Raw genomic sequence first — 20,084 nt, 5'->3', positions numbered from 1 at the left:
GCCCCTGGGAAGCCAAGTAAGTTGCATGTCAGTGCTCCCAGGTCCAGTCACGCTGTGCTCGGCTTGTGGTGGCACTGCCCTGGACTGGAACCCTCCCCACCTATGCTCCGTGAGCGGCAGGTACCACCGGCTTTGCCTCGAGGTGCTCACCGCAGGTGAGGTGAGCTTCCCAGGGGGCGCGAGTGTAAAGGACCTGCCTGCCAATGCAGGAGATGCAAGAGACAAGGGTTCAATGGCTTCATCCCTGGGTTGGGAAGATCCCCTGGGGGAGAGCATGGCAAAGAACTCATATAATTCAAGAGCAAAAAACAAGAAAAAAACAAAATATTTTGGCTACCTGATGCAAAGAACTGACTCCTTAGAAAAGATTCTGATGCTGGGAAAGATTGAAGGAAGGAAGAGAAGAGGGCAACAGAGAATGAGATGGTTGGATAGCATCACCGACTCAATGGACATGAGTTTGAGCAAGCTCCAAATCAAGTTGGTGAAGGACAGGGAAGCCTGGCATGCTGCAGTCCATGGAGTCTCAAGGAGTCGGACACAACTGAGTGTACTAAGCTGAAACAAAAATCTGATTTTAACATGGGCAGAGGTTCTGAACAGTTTTTTCAAAGAAGACATTCCAAAGATGGCCAACAGGTACATAATAAGATGCTCAACATGACTAATCATCAGAAAAATGCAAATCAAAACCACAGTAAGTATCACCACATTCCTTTTGAATGGCTATTATAGAAGAAACAAGAAATAACAAGCATTGGTGAAGATGTGGAGAAATGTGAACCCTGTTCCCTGTTTGTGGCAAAGTAAATTGGTGCAGCCACAATGGAAAACAGATCGGAGTTTACTTAAAAAATTAAAAATAGAACTACCATATGATCTAGCAAGGAAATCCAACCAGTTCATCCTAAAGGAAATCAGCCCTGAATATTCATTGGAAGGACTGATGCTGAAGCTGAAAGTCCAATACTTTGGCCACCTGATGTGAAGAACTGACTCATGTGAAAAGACCCTGATGCTGGGAAAGATTGAGAGCAGGAGGAGAAGGGGACGACGGAGGATGAGATGGTTGGATGGCATCACCGACACAATGGACATGAGTTTGGGTAAACTCCAGGAGTTGGTGATGGACAGGGAGGCCTGGTGTGCTGCAGTCCATGGGGTTGCAAAGAGCTGGACACAACTGAGCAACTGAACTGAACTGATGATCTAGCAATTCCAAAGGAAACAAAGTTGTATTTTGAAAAGATATACACACCCCCATGCCCACTGCAGTGTTATTTTCAATAGCTAAGACATGCGAACAACTTTAATGTCCACTAGCAACGAAGACCCAGCACAGCCAAAGGTAAATAAATTAATGAATTTTTTAAAAGTTGATGAGAGTAGATTTTTTTTTTGGCCATGCAGCCTGTGGGACCTGCATTGGAAGTACGGAGTCTTAACCACCAGACTGTCAGGAAAGTCCCTTAAAAGAATAGATCTCAAAAGCTCCCATCATGAGAAAAAAACTGCAACTATGTGAGTTGTTGGATTTTAATTAAATTTACTGTGGTGATCATTTCACAATATATATGTATATGAAATCATTATTTTGTATCTACTTTGGACTGTGCGGTGTGCATGTGTGCTTATTCACGTCTGATTCTGCGACCCCATGGGCTGTAACCCATCCAGTTCCTCTGTTCATGGGATTTTCCAGACAAGAATACTGGAATGGGTTGCCATTTCCTCCTCCAGGAGATCTTCCTGACCCAGGGATCAAACCTGTATCTCCTACATCTCTTACACTGGCAGGCAGATTCCTTACCACTGGAGCCACTGGGGAAGCCCCATACCTTGGACTAATATAATGCTATCACACATTTATGTTATATTATATAATTTTATCTCAATAAAACTGGGAGAAGGAGGAAAAATAAAGTTCACAAGGGGAAAAAAGGGAGATCCTTGTCCTCTTGGCAAGCTAGCTCGGCAGGGGAGCACCAGGGTGCCAGAGCAGTGGAAAGAGTGATTGCCTGAGGTTTGATGTGTTTATGCAGCAGCTACTACTAACAGGCCAGCTCCTTGGTCCCAAATTGCTAGAAATGGAGCCCATGGGCGCCATGCTCAGAATCTGTCGCCTGTAGGGACCTCAGCAATGGCATAACTGAATTCATCTGCAGAGCAGAGGGACGGACTAGAAACCTTCAGACCGAGTCAAGAGCTCAAGAGGTTCACATTATATGGAAATACGGGGACAAATGAGGTCACAAGGCGGGGGCTGAGAACCTAAGCATCTCCCCTTTTCAAACTGAGAAAGCTCTGTCAGTTTGCTTGGTCAGAAAAATAAAGCATACTTTCTGCAAAACCACTCTAAATCCAGAAGAACGCATCAGAACAAAGGACAAGCCCCATGACCACAGACAAGCACTGTTCCCGTTTGGTGTGGTTTTAACATTTGGATCAGACACACCCTCGTACACGCACAGGCGTCACCTGACAGCTGCCGGACCGCGGATGCAGGTCCTGCGTTAGCGCTTTATCCTTGGCTCCAAGTTGTGGCGTTGTTTCCACACCAGTGAGCAGAGCAGAAGTCAGACCCTGCGCCTCAGTATGCTTCTTTCCTCTGTGTTCTCTTCAGTCCCCTTCCGTTTGTCTGCCCACTTCCCCTCCCACGCCTGCCAGTATGTGCTTTCGGCCAAGAGAAGCCACACAAGGGAACAGACCAGTTCCTTCTTTGTAAACGTAGACAAGGGGGCTTTGAGGGGCTTCAAGGGCCTGCAGGACTGGGGGACAAGAAACAGGCTGGACCATCTGGTGTCACCCACATGCATTTCAGCCTGTCCCCACCATGGTGACTGCTGGCTTCCCATCTCAGGCTCCCAGACCCTAACTGTAAAAAAGAACCTCCTACTTAGGTGGGAAGGCTCAGCAAGGCTATGAGTGGGTGAAGGTCAAGTCTGGATGGGGCTGACAAGAAGAGGGGTCTGCACCAGGGAAGGAAGGCCTATCTTAGGGCCCCCACTTTCCCAGGTCTCTTCCAGGACCTCACTTTTTAAAATTTTTACTGTTTGGCCACACCGTGCACATATGGGATCTTAGTTCCCCGACCAGGGATCAAATACACACCCCCTGCACTGGAAGCCCAGTCTTAACCACTGGACCACCAGGGAAGTCCCCAGGACCCTCACTTTTAATATTTTTCTAAAAGAGCTCCTCAAATGGCCTAAATCTGCATCGTTTCAATACTGGTCTCCATCCATGCTTGGCATAGGCCGTTGACAATAAATAATGAAAATTAGTTTTCATTTCTTTGAATTAATAACTTATTTGTAATGGGACCAAGAAAAGACATTCAGTGAAACTCTCCCATCCTTGAGGAGAAAAAGATCAAGATTTCCCATTTCAAGCTCTCCTTCAGAGCACTGGGCCTTCCTGTGAATTTAAACACCAAGAGTGATGTTTGCAGAAAAGACCAGAAGCAGAGGGAGTAGAAACAGCAGGTATTCCACCTGCTCTTTCCAAGCTGGGGTGGAGGTGGCAGAGATGGTTCCAGAACACACCAGCCAATGTTGACAGCCAGGTGGTAGGGGACTGGGTCTAAGGCTTCCAGGAGCAAGGAGGTCACAGAACTGTACTCCATCCACCCCACGCCACATCCGGGGAAAGTCTTGCCTATCTTCTTTCCAACTCATCCTCTTACAATATTAATTCTGATGGAGCTGGTGGGGACACTTCAGAGGTTAAACACTTCTCTTCCTGGGAGACCAAGCTGCTCAGAGACCCCACCTGCTGGCCCAGGGTTGGACACAGACAAAGACAGTTTGTGTCCCCAGCTCACTGCAACCCCGTGCCAGAACTTGGTGGGTGGACCCTCCAGCCCCATCCAGGCCTCCTTGCCGTCTGGGCTCAGTTCACAGATGAAGCCCAGTTCTCCAAGCACTGAAGTGCCAGGGCATGCCGGACTGGTGGGTGGAGGTGTCCTTGAGGCTCTCTTCTCACGTGACCTGGCTTGATGGCCATCCTCACATCAGTCTTGGAAAAGAGACTATTTCTAAGAGCCACCTCAGTGACAACAGTGACAACAGAAGCCCAGGCCCCTGCAGACGACCAGGCTGCAGATGACCCCTTGGACCTCGGATGGGCCGTCTTGCATTAGTTTCCTCTAAGCCACAGCTATGCGTCACGTCAGCATGTTGTTAATGGGAACACAGATGTTTTGATGACTTTAGGTCTATGAAAGGATAGAGCACACTTGCCAAGCGTGTGCCTGCTAGCCAAGGCTTGAGGCCCTCTGCATGTGAGTCATGTAGAATTCACACATGTTTTGTTTCCTCTGAAAGATTTTTTTTTAAACTTTAGACCAAATCAGAAGCAGTTATAACTCCCTGACTTCTCTCATCCCAGTGACCTTGACCCAGCAACCACACTGAAGGGGAAAGAAAGGACACCTCTGGGAGAAGTGGGGGAATTTTGGGGGGCAGCTGCCCAAGGCCGTTGTCTTAGGGTTCTCCAGAAAAACAGAATCAAGCAGAACCAATTGTATTGGGTTGGCCCCAAAGTTCATTCAGATTTTTCCATAACATCTTACGGAAAAACCCTAATGAATTTTTTTGGCCAACTCAATATATGCACATCTCCCGTAGTGAAAGAGTGAGGAGGAGAGAGATTTAAGGAATTGGCCCGTGCAGTGTGGGGGTTGGAGACCTGGAAAGAGCTGGTGTTGCATATCCAAAGGCTGTCTGAAGGCAGAACGCCGTCCTTCTCCCAGGACCTCAGTCTTTGGGATGAAGCCCACCCTCTTTATGAAAGGTAACCTGCTTTACTCAAAGTCCACAATTTAACACTCATCACATCTAAAAAATAGCTTCACTGGGACTGGTGTTTCACCAAATATCTGGGCACCATGGCCTAGCCATTTCACACCTTAGAAAAACTGAGGCTCAGGGAATCTAATCTGGCTGATGGATGGTGGGGCAACCTTCCCTGCCACATCGCGTCCAGTCCACCCTTTGAAGAGCACATTCTGCCCATTTCTTCAGCCCAAAAGAACCAGGACGAGGGGCTCAGAGGAGGCCCCAGTTTGCCAGTGGACCCGCTCAGTGCCCCAGCAGCCCCTCCCAAGACACATGCACAGACCCTTCTGGGAACGTCGGCCCAGGTGTGTGCACATTCACACATGACCCCAGATTTCTGAGACCTGTGAAAGTGAATTATCCGGATCTGACCTGGTCTCCTGCGGCTATGCAAAGAGGTGGAGGGAGACGGGGGGGGGGCTGGTCTTGGCCGGCAGCCCAGGCAGAAGGGAAGGGAAGGATGGGCTGGCCGCGGTGGGCGTGGCCCCTCGTGGGAGGCGGTGCTTCGGAAGTCCCGCCCTTAGAGAAAGTCACCTGCACGGTTGTGAAGGGCTGAATGACAGACGTGGTGTACTTTCTGATCCTTCTACCCTCCCTAGCGAAAAATCCCAAGCATTTCTGGGTGAGCAGGTAGACGTGACACGAAAACCATCCTGTCCTGGACCTGTGTCCCTCCTGCTGCTCCCGGCCCGCCTGCAATCTGAGCTTCCCGAAGACAGAGGTCAGAGGCCACATGCATCACTTCCTTGTTTCCACCCGCCAATGGCTCCCCACCCATGAAAATAAAGGCAAACTCCTCTCCATGTCACTGACAGGGTGGATTCTTTTCCTGTTGCTGCTCTAACAAATCAACACAAACCCGGCCGCTTAAAACAACACATTTATTATCTTACGGTCTGGTAGAACTCCAACACTAAAATCAGGGTAAGATTCTTAGATTTCCTGGATAAGAACATAGATATCTTGGGGGGTGGGGGGAGCATTATTCTGCTTCCAAAGCTGTGTGATCAAGCCCTGCCACCTTCAACCGTGTCCAGATCGGACACCTTCTGGGTTCCAATATTCTGACCTCTGTGTTTCTCCACACACCTTCTGCTGCATGCTAAGTCACTTTAGTCGTGTCCAACTCCTTGCTACACTATGAGCTGCAGCCCGCCAGGCTCCTCTGTCCTTGGAATTCTCCAGGCAAGAATACTGCAGTGGGTTGCCATCTCCTTCTCCAGGGGATCTTCCCCATCGACCCAGGGATCGAACCAGTGTCTCTTATGTTTCCGACACTGGCAGGCAGGTTCTTCACCACTAGTGCCACCTGGGAAGCCCTTAGCTTCCGTGTAGCTTAGCAAGTTTATTTCGACCGCAGGGCCTGTGCACTGGGCCTGTGCTCTGTCCAGATTCTGCCCCCGGTCCTTGAAAGTCAGTCTTTCCACTTTCACTAGAAGCACCCTTCTCAGAGGGCTCTTACCTGCCCACCGAGTGTAGGGCAGCCTCCTGGCCACCCTCCAATACAACACCCCATTTCCATTGTCTGCCTCTGGATACTTTCCGGTCTGTCCTGTTTTTCTCTGCATGCTTGGCGGGCCATGTGAGAGCAGGGTCTGTGTCACACACTGAGACCCGTTCTCTGAGTGCCATTCACTTTGTCCTCCTATAGCCCCATGAGACAGGGTCTCAGAGGGGAGCACTGACAGAAAAGGCAGGAACTCGCCCCAGGTCACTCAGCCAGGAAGAGCGGAGCCAGAACACAGACAGGCTGCTCCCCAGACCCAGGACAGCACCCGGCAGGACAGGCGCTCAGGACATACTTGCTGAATGAGCACATTGTCTTACTACTTAGATTCCTTCTGGGAAGGTAAAACCTCTAATTACGCAGAGAAAGCGCTCCAAGCTGATACTGACAAGTCTGTATGTTTTCACATTACGGTGTAAATGGCTGAAGGTGTCTGATGTTTTTCTGAACGTAGTTTTGTGTTTTGTCTCTTTTTACCTACAGGTACTCGTGTGTTAGAGGTTTCCCTGGTGACTCAGACGGTAAAGAATCTGCTGGCAGTGCAGGAGACCCTGATCCCTGGGTCGGGAAGATCCCCTGGAGAAGGAAATGGCAACCGACTCCAGTATTCTTGTCTGGAATATTCATTCCATGGACAGAGGAGCCTGGGGGGCCACAGCCCATGGGCTGACAAGAATCAGACATGAATGAGCAACTAAACGAAACAATTTTCTTCTAAATGAAAAAGTCTGTGATGTCCTTATTTTAAGTTTCAGGCAGTCCCAAAGAAGCAGGGATGACTCGGGTGGAGACATTGAAAGGACAAAGGAAGTTCTATCCACCCAGGGAGTCTGCCCTGTGGCCCCAGGGCTGCACAAGCCTGGGGAGAGTTGGAGAACCCTGGCGGTCCCACCACTCTCCCTACTGATGAGGGGCATAGTCCAGTCTCTGTCCACACGCAGGAGACAGACGCTCCTCCCGGGGCAGCTGACGAGGAGGCCGGTCAGGGTGGCTGTGTGTAAGGAGACTGGTGCCCCAGGGGCAGGGGGAGCGCTCCACGGGCACTGGCTGGTCTGCCGAGAATCAAGGCAGGTGTCCACAGGACTGCCAGGGTGAGCAGGCATAGGAGGCATCAGTTCCTACCTGGAAGAGTCCAGCCCAGCCCAAGGGCCCAGTGCACTGTCCCCTTCCTCAGCTGGCCACCTCCGGTCCACACCCTCAGCCTGCACTGACCAATGCCCCGAGGGCTAGAAACTGCCCCAGCGGAGCAAAGGGATCTCGGCTCCTCACTGCAATCAGGGCAGGCCTTGACAGGACTGGGAAAGAGTCACACTGCTGAAGGTGCCAAGGAAAGATGGAGGCTGCTGGAGAAAGGGGAAGATGCCAGGACGGCCTTCCAGTCAACCATCCTCACCCTGAACCCACCCATTTGTCTAAACACTGTGCGTGTGGGGAGTGAATCCATGGATCATTACTGATGAACGTATGCAGAATGGCAATCTCGCCCTCCCTGCAAGAGGCTCTGCTGGTCTTCCCATCCAGGGGGTCGTCTGCTTTCCCATCTCCGGATACGGCCAGGTCTTGTGACTTGCTTTGGCCGGCAGAACACACTGGCAGCCATATACCAGTTCCAAGGCTGGCTCTGGATTAACCTCATTGTCTAGTTTCTGAATCTGATGTTTTGACATCTGGGGCTGTGCTGAATTGGCATGGACTGTCCCTCTGGTGGGGAGGGGCTAGCAAATTCCTAGAGGCAGCAAACAACACAAGACCCTCCTTGCCCATGCCCAGCACACCTTAGGTGGTAAACCAACCAAACCTGAGCCCATCCCCCTGATTATCTGGTCTGACACTTGTGAGACACTAACATCCCCATTAGCCATGCCCCACCAACAAGCCCAGGGTCCAGCAACACACAACTAGCAACAGCCCTATACTACCATCTCACTCACATTATTTCAACTAGCCAGTCCTAACTCGGTTAGTGTCCTTAACCCGTCTCACCCATTCCTTTCCTCAAGACCCCCAGTACAGGCTTTCCCAAAGTTTCCATCCCTCTCTCTGTCTGATGTTTTTTCTGTGACCCCCTTCTCTCGAGAATTCTAAGTGTTAATAACATGCTATCTTTTCCCCAGCACTGTCTCCTGATCTGTTGGCCCCACCCCACCTGACTGAAACCGAAATCTTAGCTTCATGGCAGACCAGCATCTCAGGAATACTGATGCATTCTGCTAGGCTTAGCCCTCGACCACTCTCTAACATGTGGAAAACCCAGGCCAGCCTGCTGGAGGACGGGGCACTGCATGGAGCAGAGGCACCCTGGACCACCCAGCTGTGGCTACCCCGGCATCTGTCCACAGACCCAGAGGAGCCCAGGCCTAGAGAGTGGAGCCCGGAGCCCGTGAGCAGAATAGCTGAGCTGAGTCCTGCTCAAACTGGTGACCTGATCAGCCAATTCCAGATTCAGAGCAGCTCGATCAGAACCAAATGCAGGATCCTTGTCTGTTTGGTTCTTGGTGAATGGGCCATGAAAGTGAAAGTGTCAGTCACTCAGTTGTGTCCGACTCTTTGCAACTCCACAGACTGTAGCCCACCAGGCTCCTCTGTCCATGGGATCTCCCAGGCGAGAATACTGGAGTGAGTAGCCATGCCCTTCTTCAGTTGGATCTTTCTGACCCAAGAATCGATCCCGGGTCTCCCACATATCAATCACATGATTTTTTACCCTGTGAGCCACCAGGAAGCCCATGGGCCATGGCAGGCATCAAATATGTGTTTTATGAAATAACTCATCTTTGATTTGAATGATTCACACATCATGGTAGCTGTGGTTCATCTCCACGTATCCTTCTAAAACAGGGTGAACTAAAGTCAGTTGTGTCTGACTCTTTGTGACACCGTAGACTGTAGCCCGCCAGGCTCCTCTGTCCATGGGATTCTTCAGGTTTGAATACTGGAGTGGGTTGCTATTTCCTCATCCAGGGGATCTTCCAGACCCAGGGATCGAACCCAAGTCTCTTGCATCTCCTGCATTGGCACTCAGATTCTTTACCACTAGCACCACCTGGGAAGCCCTCTAATAAAAGGACTGGTTAAAAAACCCTGCAGCAGGGTTGGCAAATACTCTTGGTGCTACGAGCATGGCAGATACCTCTCTAATCAAGGCAGATACCTCTCTAATGGTGTTCTTTCACATTGAGCTCAGAAGTGAACAACAATCCATCCCAACCTAGGCTCCAGACAGCCCCAGGCGATCCGTCTAAACTGGCAACGGAATTGACATTGATAAACTGACCACAACTGAGACAGGCTGGGACCTGGGACCCTGCAGCGCTGGACACAACTCTTCTCAAGTAGGGAAATACAAAGAAACTGTATGAGACTAAAAATAACTGCGTGCGTGCACAGTTGGGGCAAATTCTGGGTATAGAGACCAAAAGGCCCAACTGCCACTTTTGCGGAGACTGGAGCAAAAGCAGGTACTGTGCATGCCCTCTGCACTCTACACCACCAGAGGGGCGGACAAAGTACCTAAGCCACCCTTCCCGCCTGATTGCTGGTCACACTCCTACCTACCTACACCCCCATATAAAGAACAAGCTTTCCCATTCCCTTGGGGAGCGAGTGAGCAAGGGAAATTGTTATCTGTTCTTGATCCCACCTGCTGCAGCAGAGGCCCCAAAAAGCCTTGTCTGAACTTGCCTGGTCTGTAGTCAATTTTTTTTGATTGGGGAAGGCCAAGAACCCTGGATGATAACAACATTACACCAGGATGGAACGTGCTCAGATTTTCATATTTCCACCCTTTTTCATCTCATTCGTTCTCAGACCAGGGAATAGGTATCGAACCCTCACCACCTCCTTTCCCTCCGTCTCAGTCAGTGTGGTACAGGGGATGGGGCATCTTTCCCCCCCTCTCACTCCTCCCTCGGGCTTTGATCCTAATACAAGGATTCAGTTGCTACTGTCTCGGGTGCCTCAGGCTCCCTGTCTACAGCGTGGGGATAATGGTGCTACCATTGTCTGCTTTAAAGTTTCAAAGAAGGACAAGTGTAACATCTACAGTGGGAAAGTGACTAGGGAAGGACAAGGATAGTGAATTAAAACATCATTTTCCTGACAATGGGTTCAAAAAAACTAGGGAAGAAGCCAAGAAAGAGGAAGGCATATGATCCAGAAAACGTAAACTCCAGTCCAGGCCAAAGTCCCTGGGTAGCCGCAGGACTATGAGCCAAGAGAAGGTTCAGCAAAACTGGAATCCAGGGGCAAGGAGCCCGGCAGAATAGGGACCAGGAAAGAGATTTTTGGAAACTACTGTGCTTATGTAGAGGACGGATAGGGCAAAGGAGAAAAACTTTGAGGGAAACCAAAAAGTTACACAAGAAACAAAATTAATCATGGTAGGTTATTTAGTTCTGTAGTGAACAATGGAACAAAGTACTCATCTGTCATTACAGGAGATCAATTATTTAGAAATGTGGAATAATTTCCAGGGCATTTGAAAACAGTTGCCTCAAGAGAAAGAGAGAGATGACTATGGAACAATTTCTTGAAAGCCACACTACCAAAAATCACCCCCAAGAAAAAAAAAAGCTACCCTAAGTAGTTTTATATCTGTCAAAGAAAATCCATAGTTAAGAATCTTCCAGAAGAGAAATCTCCAAGCCCACATGGTTTCATTAGTCAATTCTATCAAACACTGCGAGGGGGAACTGACACCACCTCTATGGAGTCTCTTCCAGAAAACAGAAGAGAAGGGGACAACTCACAATTCATTTTAGGAAGCCAGTGTTATCATGGTAATGCACCCAGGCAAAGACAGTAGAAGAAATACATAGATGAGGGGTCAGCAAATTGTCTGTAGAAACAGGGCCAGAGAGTCAAATTTCCCAACTTTGCAGCCCATAGAGTCTCTGTTGCAACTCCTCACCTGTACAGTTGTAGTGCAAAAACCAGCGATGGTGACGTGTAAGGGAATCAGTGTGGCCAGATGTGAGCACCAGTGGGCTGGAAATGGTTCATATGGATATGGGCTATAGTCTGCTGATCCCTGCTATATACCAATATCCCTCATCAACAAGATGCAAGAATTCTCACAAAATATTAGCAAGCAAAATCCAGAAATATATACAATGTATGAGATGACATGATCCAATTAGGGTTTACCTGGGAGTGCAAGACTGGTTTCAAAATTAGAAAATCACATGACATTGTAAATCCATTATACTACAATTAAAGTTCTTTTAATTAAACTAAATTTTAAAAAGTCAATCAATGCTATCCACTTTAATAACAGACTGAAGAATAACCATGAGATCATATCAGTTGAGGGAGACAAAGCATGTGATACGGCTCAGCATCCATTTATAATAAAAGATGCTGTGATGATGCTATAATATCATCACAGTAATAAAAGATGATGCTGTGAAAGTGCTGCACTCAATATGCCAGCAAATCTGGAAAACTCAGCAGTAGCCACAGGACTAGAAAAGGTCAGTTTTCATTCCAATCCCAAAGAAAGGCAATGCCAAGGAATTTTAAGCTACTGCACAATTGCACTCATCTCACACGCTAGCAAAGTAACGTTCAAAATTCTCCAAGCCAGGCTTCAACAGTACATGAACCATGGACTTCCAGATGTTCAAGCTGGATTTAGAAAAGGCAGAGGAACCAAAGATCAAATTGCCAACCTCCGTTTATCCGATTATCAAAAAAGCAAGAGTTCCAGAAAAACATCTACTTCTGCTTTATTGACTATGCCAAAGCCTTTGACTGTGTGGATCACAACAAACTGAAAAATTCTTAAAAGAGATGGGAATACCAGACCACCTGACCTGCCTCCTGAGAAATCTGTATGCAGGTCAGGAAGCAACAGTTAGAACTGGGCTTGGAACAATAGACTGGTTCCAAATCAGAAAAGGAGTACATCAAGGCCATATACTGTCACCCTGCTTATTTACTTTATATGCAAAGTACATCATGCGAAATGCTGGGGTGGGTGAAGCCCAAGCTGGAATCAAGATTGCTGGGAGAAATATCAATAACCTCAGATATGCAGATGACACCACCCTGATGGCAGAAAGCAAAGAACTAAAGAGCCTCTTGATGAAATTGAAAGAGGAGAGTGAAAAAGTTGGCTTAAACCACAACATTCAGAAAACTAAGATCACGGCATCCGGTCCCATCACTTCATGGCAAATAGATGGGGGAACAATGGAAACAGTGAGAGACTTCATTTTCTTGGGCTCCAAAATCACTGCAGATGGTGACTGCAGCCATGAAATTAAAAGACGCTTGCTCCTTGGAAGAAAAGCTATGACCAACCTAGACAGCATATTAAAAAGCAGAGATATTACTTTGCCAACAAAAGTCTGCCTAGTCAAAGCTATGGTTTTTTCAGTAGTCATGTACAGATGGACCATAAAGAAAGCTGAGTGCTGAAGAATTGATGCTTTTGAACTGTGGTGTTGGAGAAGACTCTTGGGAGTACTTTGGACTGCAAGGAGATTCAATCAGTCTATCTTAAAGGAAATCAGTTCTGAATATTCATTGGAAGGACTGATGCTGAATCTGAAACTCTAATACTTTGGTCACCTGATATGAAGAATTGACTCATTTGAAAAGACCCTGATGCTGGGAAAGATTGAAGGCAGGAGGAGAAGGAGACAACAGAGGATGACATGGTTGGATGGCGTCACCAACTCAATGGACATGAGTTTGAGTAAGCTCTGGGAGTTGGTGATGGACAGTGAAGCCTGGGGTGCTACAGTCTATGGGGTTGTAAGGAGTCGGACATGACTGAGCAACTGAACTAAACTGAACTATAATAAAAACTCTACTAAGCTATGGCTAGAAAACCTTAACCTGACAAATGGCTTCTACGAAAGACCTACAGCCTAGCATCCCACTTAACATTAGAAAACTAAATGCGGGACTTCCCTGGTGGTCCAGTGGCTAAGACATTGCACTCCGAAGGCCGGGGGCCCAGGTTCCATCCCTCGTCAGGGAACTAGAGCCCACACGTTGCAGTGCAAATAAATAAATTAAATAAATATTTAAAAAACAGACAAAAAGCTGAACTCATCCTTCCCACAGCAAGGATGTCCACTCTGTTACTCAACACAGTATTGGAAGTTTAATAAGTGTAATCAGGCTAAATAAACAAATAAATGGCATGTGCATAAAAAAGGGAGAAATAGAATTGCCCCTATTTACAGATAACCTGATTGTTTATGTAAAAAATCTGAGGGAATCTACAAAAAGAAATCCCTATAACTAATAAGTGAGTTCCACAAAGTCACAGGATACCATGTCAACACAGAAAAGCCCACTGAATTTCCATAGTCTAGGAATATAGCATTGGAAATGAAAAAATCTTAAAACGAATACTACTTAAAATAGCTCCGAAAATTAAATACTTAGATTTTAAATCTAACAAAGCATATTCACATTGAAAATTTAAAAATACTGATGGAAAAAATCAAGGAAGCTCTAAATAAATGGAAAGACATGTCATTTTCATGTCACTGGAAGACCGAATATTAAATGCCACATATGTACATGTGCACGTTCTTGGTCGTGTCCAACTCTTTGAGACCCCAGGGACTGTAGCCCACCAGCCTCCTCTGTCCATGGGATGCTCCAGGCAAGACTACTGGAGTGGGTTACCACTTCCTCCTCCAGGGGATCTTCCTGACCCAGGGATCGAACCCGCATCTCTTACATCTCCTGCATTCACAGGCAGGTTCTTTACCTGCTGAGAAGCCCCTACAATTGAGAACTGCCTTTAAAAGCATGTATCTTAACATAAACTTCACACTTTATATAAAAATTAACTCAAAACAGATCATAGCTCAAAATGTAAAAAAGCAAAACTATAAAAATTTTAGAAAAAAACATACAAGAAAACTTTAATGATCCGGAGTCAAAGAGTTCTTAGACTTAAAACCAAAAGCAAAATCTATAAAAATAAAAAAATTAATCAGTTAGACTTTATCAACATTAAAAACCTTTGCTCTGGCAAAGACACTGTTAAGACAAGCTGCAGTGAATGAAATAATGCCATTTGTAGCAACATGGATGAATCTAGAGATTATCATCCTAAATGAAGTGAAGTCAGAGAAATACCATATGATATTACTTACAGGTACAATCTAAAAATAAAAATGATACAAATGAACTTATTTACAAAACAGAAACAAACTCAAAGACTTAGAAAACAAATTTATGGTTACCAAAGGGGAAAAGTGAGGGAGGAGGGATAAAGTAGAAGCTTGGGATTAACATAAACATACTATTCTGTATAAAATAGATAGCCAACAAGGACCTACTATAGAGCACAGAGAACTGCACTCAATATTCTGTTATAGCCCATATGGGGAAAGAATCTGAAAAAGAACAGATATACGAATATGTATGATTAAATCACTTTGCTGTGTACCTGAAACTAACACAGCTTGTAAATCAGCTCTCAGTTCAGTTCAGCTCAGTCGCTCAGTCGTGTCCGACTATTTGCGACCCCACGAATCACAGCACGCCAGGCCTCCCTGTCCATCACCAACTCCCGGAGTTTACTCAAACTCATGTCCATCGAGTCGGTGATGCCATCCAGCCATCTCATCCTCTGTCGTTTCCTTCTCCTCCTGCCCCCAATCCCTCCCAGCATCAGGGTCTTTTCCAGTGAGTCAACTCTTTGCATGAGGTGGCCAAAGTACTGGAGTTTCAGCTTCAGCATCAGTCCTTCCAAAGAACACCCAGGACTGATCTCCTTTAGGATGGACTGGTTGGATCTCCTTGCAGTCAAAGGGACTCTATTCTAACATAAAATTTAAAAATAAAAAAAGACAAGCTGCAGACAAGAAGAAAATATTAGCAACTCACACACCTGAAAAAAGGATTTCTAATTAAAATAGATAAAGAATATGTAAAAGTTAACCATAAGAAAACAAACCACCCATTTGGAAAATGGGCAGAGTGCCTGAATAGACACTTCACCCAGTAGACGATTCAAATGTCAAATAAGCACATGAAGAGGTGCCAATATTATCAGTCATTAGAGAAATGGCATTTAAACCAAAATGAGATATCATTCCACACCCATTATTAGAGTGACTTGGAGACAAATAAACAAACCTAATAATATTAAGTGCTGGTGAAGATGCAGGGTAACTAGGTTTTTTATGCACTGCTGGTAGGAATGTAAAATGATAAAACTGGATGGAATATAACCTAGCTGCTTCTTACAAAGTTAAAGATAAACTTACCAAAAGACCCAGCAATCCCACTGTTAGATATTTACCCAAGAGAAATGAGTGTTCACTTTCCACAAAAAGTTGTATGGGGAATATTTACCGCAGCTTTAGTCATAGTCACCCAAAATTGGAATTGACAGCATGGGAGTCATTAAGTTCAATGGCTGAGCTGACAGACTGTGATATGTCCACACGATGGAATACCACCCAGCAACAGGAAGGAACTGTGAATTCCCAGAATGACATGGAAGAATCTTAAATACATTATGCTAAGTTAAAGAAGTCAGAATCAAAAGCCTACATACTTTTTGCTTCCATTTATATGACACTATGAAGATGAAAAACTATAATGATGAAGAACAGATCAGTGATGCCAGGGGCTGCAGTGGGCAGACATGTGCCTACATAGGGCATCATGATGTCATTTTGAAGTGGTGGAACCATTCTATCTCCTGACTGTGGTGGAGATGGCCAAATATAGAGCATAGCTCTATGGTTAAAATCATGGAAATGTACACTAAAGACATTTTTTCCCCAACAAACCCTAAAAAGCAATGTATCCAATGGGAGTAGACAGTCAAAAGAGTGAATCTCTAACAGAGGATTTTGGAACCCTGTGACAACTGATCTCAAGGAGAGGTTTTGGAGAGAGTGAAATATTCTGAAATACTATAGCACCTGCATCCCACAGCCGACGAGGAGGTTGAGAGCCACCACGGGGGAGAAGGGTGAGGCATGGAGCTTTGTTAAGCATCCTTCCTTTCTTGTCTGCCCATCAAGGCTGTTTCTCTTCCCAGGGCGAGACCACAGAGTGGGCTGCAGTGTTGGAAAAGGGCCCCCACTTATGGGATCCCCACACCGCTCAACCTCCCCTCCTTCACCAGGACCACTGGTTCTCCCACAGCACATCTCAAAAGTCTTTCAAAGTGACTCAGGACAGACATGAGAAAAAGCCAGACAGGGACTGGGGGTAAGATTCCCCAACCTACACAGGGTTTTGGGCAAAAGACAGTTTCACTAGAATTTTTAAACCAACTTCCATGGAGAATCCCTTCTGCTCCCTTTCCCTCTCACCAAGCCCAGTGAGGCAGGTGCTTCTGCAGGTAAAGAAATCAAGGTTTAGAGGATAAGGAACTTGAGGAAGCCTGGGCATGGCAGGGCAGGGACGGGACCCAGGTCTCCCCCGAGAACACAGCCTGAAAGAGCTTACTTCCCTGTCTGAAAAGTGGATGCAAACCTCTGAGAACTGCCAAGGTCTCACCTTGTCCAGGTAACCTTGAGAGAGCAAGAGCAGGACAGAGCCCCCAGCATCCTGTCTCCCCTGCGCCCTCTGCTGGCCCGGGTGGGGGCTGACTAAGGGACTGTGCACTCCAGGCCTGAGGCTGTTTTGTAATCTGCAGTGGGCAACCCCACTGTTCTGCCAGGTGGGTTCCTTGCGGGGACCTTCTGCGGCCTGGTGGCCGAGTGAGTCCCTGCGATGGCAACTCACCCCATTCCACACTAACATGGACCAAGTTTGGTCTAAACTAAATTCTCCCTTTCTGCATCCCAAGGGCTTCTAAGTGGCCACCGATATGCCTGCTTGGTTCAGATATTCAGTTCATGGGTGAGAGTCTGTAGAGAAGGGAAAAGGCTTGGAGCCAAAGATAGAGAGATGAGGCTGTGTGATGCTGAGTAAGTCGCAATCTCCCTGGACCTCAGCTCCCTCATCTGCAAAATGGGGGTAGTGACAGTTCCCAACTCATAAGGCTGCTCTGAGAATGAAGAGCCTGGGAGATGCTTAGCAAAGAAACGCGTTCATCTGTCACTCGGCAAGCTTTCCTTCTGAACGGCAACCCACTCCAGGAGTCTTGCCTGGGAAATCCCAGTGACAGAGGAACCTGGCGGGCTACAGTCCATGGGGTCGCAGACTCAGACATGACTGAGCGACTGAACACACACACACACACTGCCGTCACTGTTATTGCTGTGGATGGTGTTGTTGGGGCAGCTGCCCTACAACTCAGAGAACACGTGGTCACAGAGGGCGGGGTCTCCGGTTTTCAGAACCAGTCTGGTGATAGCTGGCTTGGAATTCAGCAGGTCCAATCTCACCTTTGAAAGCGCACTTTTGACTGAATTCTTTTTTCTTTTTCTACAGCACTGCTGCAGCATGTGGGATCTTAGTTCCCTGACCAGGGATCCAACCGGCTCCCCCTGCTTTGGAAGTGAGGAGTCTTAACCCCTGGATCGTCAAGGAAGTCCCTTTAATCTGCATTTTTATCTTAATTTTTACTAACTATCAATCCTTGCTGCTTGATGTAAAAATGAATCTGTTCAAGTACATAAATCCATCTGGATTCCAATAGCCACAAGTCAGGGAGAGAAAACCTAAGGGCAAGCTGCCTGTAAGTTTGGGAAAGAAACTTAGTCCCAAATCTAAGGTCTCCCAGGCTCAGAGTGAAGCTGCTTCAGACACCTCCCTGCCCACCCCTGCCTGGGAAGTGCTGTGAACTGCTAAGAAATTTGGTGGGGGAGTCACAGGCTTAAATTGGCTATTATGATATCAGTTGCTCAGTCCTGTCAGACTGTTTGTGACCCCATGGACTGTAGCCCACGAGGCTCCTCTGTCCATGGGATTCTCCAGCCAAGAATACTGGAGTGGAGGGTTGCTATGCCCTCCTCCAGGGGATCGTCCCCACCCAGGGATCAAGCCTGGGGATCCCACATAGAAGAAGGCAGATTCTTTACCATCTGAGCCACCGGGGCTATATCCCCAGTACAAAATGTTTTTGGTGTTAAAAAAAAATTTTTTTTTTTAAAGTTGGTGGGAAGAATGATATTTCCGTTAGAAATTTAAGTGTTGGAAGTTGGAGGCAGGGGACATCCTCCACTCTACTCGGGTGAGCGGCAAGCTTTTCTGGAGACCCGAGGAGGACCACCGTCTTAGGAGTTCTTCTCAGGCAGAGCCTTCTGTCTCTGTCTCTGTCTCTCTGTTTCTCTCTGTCTCTGTCTCTTTCTCTCTACCCCCTCCGCAGCGGACCGAGGCTTTCGCACCAACTGCTCAGACCAGCCCGGGTCCTCCCTGACGCCCGGCCCGCGATGCATCCGATGACATGAGGGAACGGAACCCCCAGCCCCAGCCTGGCTCCAAGCCCCCGGCCCGAGCATTCCGGGGGAATGTGGCGAGCCAGATCCTTCGGCCTCGGCGTGGCCTCCCCTGCAAGCAGGATCAGGGAACTGGCGGGAGGGACACTGACCTGGGAAGCCCGCGATTCGGGGCAGGCGAGGAAGAGCAGCAGAAGGAAGAGCGCCCGGGGGCACTTGGGCACCATCTTTGCCAACCGGAACCTTTCTGTTTGGGAAGGGGAGATAACTTGGTCTGCCGCCCCCGCCGAGGTGTCCCAACCGATGCCGCGGCCGCCCCTGCGGGGAACCGGGCTCCGCTCGGCCCGGATCGGCTCGGGTAGGGAGGGAAGCGGGAGCCCGGGAGCGCAGCTCGGCCCGCCGCGCTCGGGAGGCGCAGTCCCGGATCCAGGTGCGCCGCGCGCGGACCTGGAGCTCCCGCGGCCACGAGCGTCCGCTGCCGCCCGCAAGAGACAGTCCCGGCGAGGCGGGGAGGCGCCGGCCCCTTGGCCAAAGCCGAGGAGGAGGGGCTGCCCGGCCAGGAATGCGCCTGGGAGCGCGCCCAACCCGCGCGGCTCCCGGAGGAGGCCCGGCGCGACGCAGAGGACGAGCGCCGGCATCCTGATCGCCCTCGCGGGGGAGGCCGCCGAGGCGGCGCACACGTGCCTGCGGAGCCCGCGAGCCGGTCCCCGCGCCGGGGCGCTCCTGACCCTCCCCTTTCCAGCCCGGGGACACTGGGGCTGACCTCATCCAGCAGCAAGTGAGATTCAAATCCAGGTCTGTCCAACTTCAGAGCGAGCGCGCGCGCAGACGTCTTCCTCCACGGCACTCGGAAGACAGGACTAGTGTGGGCGCGAGATGGACTTCATGAACTTAGACCGAGTTCTCCACCCGAGAGCTGCTATCGGAGTACAAGAACACTCACGCACAGTGACTCAGAACCAACAGCCCTCCTCATCTGCCGCCCTCCGCTCCCCAGTGGAAGGAGAAACAGTTTGAACTGGGAGGCAGGGTTACGGGAGCACCGGATGCTTTGCTGAGGCTCGGTGGGACACGCCGCTGGGAAGGACAGACATTAGCAGTCTGAGTTCCCTTCATCCAAGGGCTGTGGGAGGATCCAGATGGCCTCAGCTCCAAGCTCCTGGAAAACACTGTTTAAGCTCTTACTGGAAGAATGTTTTCAGAAGGCAACACTGCAGATGTCATGGTGCACACCAAGTCTGGCCAAGCCTCAAATCTGTTTTTCCTTTTTCCAAATTTCATTTAGCAGAGCCCACTCAGAGCTCAAGGCACGGAGCTCGGAAGGCTATGTAGCCTTAGAGCCGAACTGTTTTCTTTTGGAAGGCAGAGGGGAAAATTGGAGTCCCGTGGAAAACGAGGGGCCTGCTGCAGGCTGGCCACCTG

General features: G+C 48.4%; 1 protein-coding gene across 3 annotated transcripts in view; it reads right to left on the bottom strand.

Annotated features, from left to right (window-relative positions):
• The window catches only part of FBLN7 (fibulin 7), a 62,833-nt gene extending 43,192 nt beyond the window's left edge, over positions 1–19,641 (bottom strand). The window contains exons 1-2 of one of the 3 annotated variants that reach the window (XM_065929851.1): positions 19,426–19,641; positions 18,815–18,909 (exon numbers count right to left, since the gene is read on the bottom strand). In XM_065929851.1, the coding sequence (XP_065785923.1) occupies positions 18,815–18,889 (75 nt within the window). In that variant the 5' untranslated portion in view covers positions 18,890–18,909; positions 19,426–19,641. Of the gene's footprint in view, positions 1–18,814; positions 19,235–19,425 lie in introns of those variants that run through there. The other 2 variants (XM_065929850.1, XM_065929849.1) reach the window with 2 other exon arrangements.
• Between the last annotated feature and the right edge of the window lie 443 nt (positions 19,642–20,084).

This window comes from Muntiacus reevesi, chromosome 3, assembly GCF_963930625.1.
Source record: "Muntiacus reevesi chromosome 3, mMunRee1.1, whole genome shotgun sequence".
In the NCBI taxonomy this organism is placed as follows: domain Eukaryota; kingdom Metazoa; phylum Chordata; class Mammalia; order Artiodactyla; family Cervidae; genus Muntiacus; species Muntiacus reevesi.
This window is presented reverse-complemented; position numbering and strand designations above follow the sequence as displayed.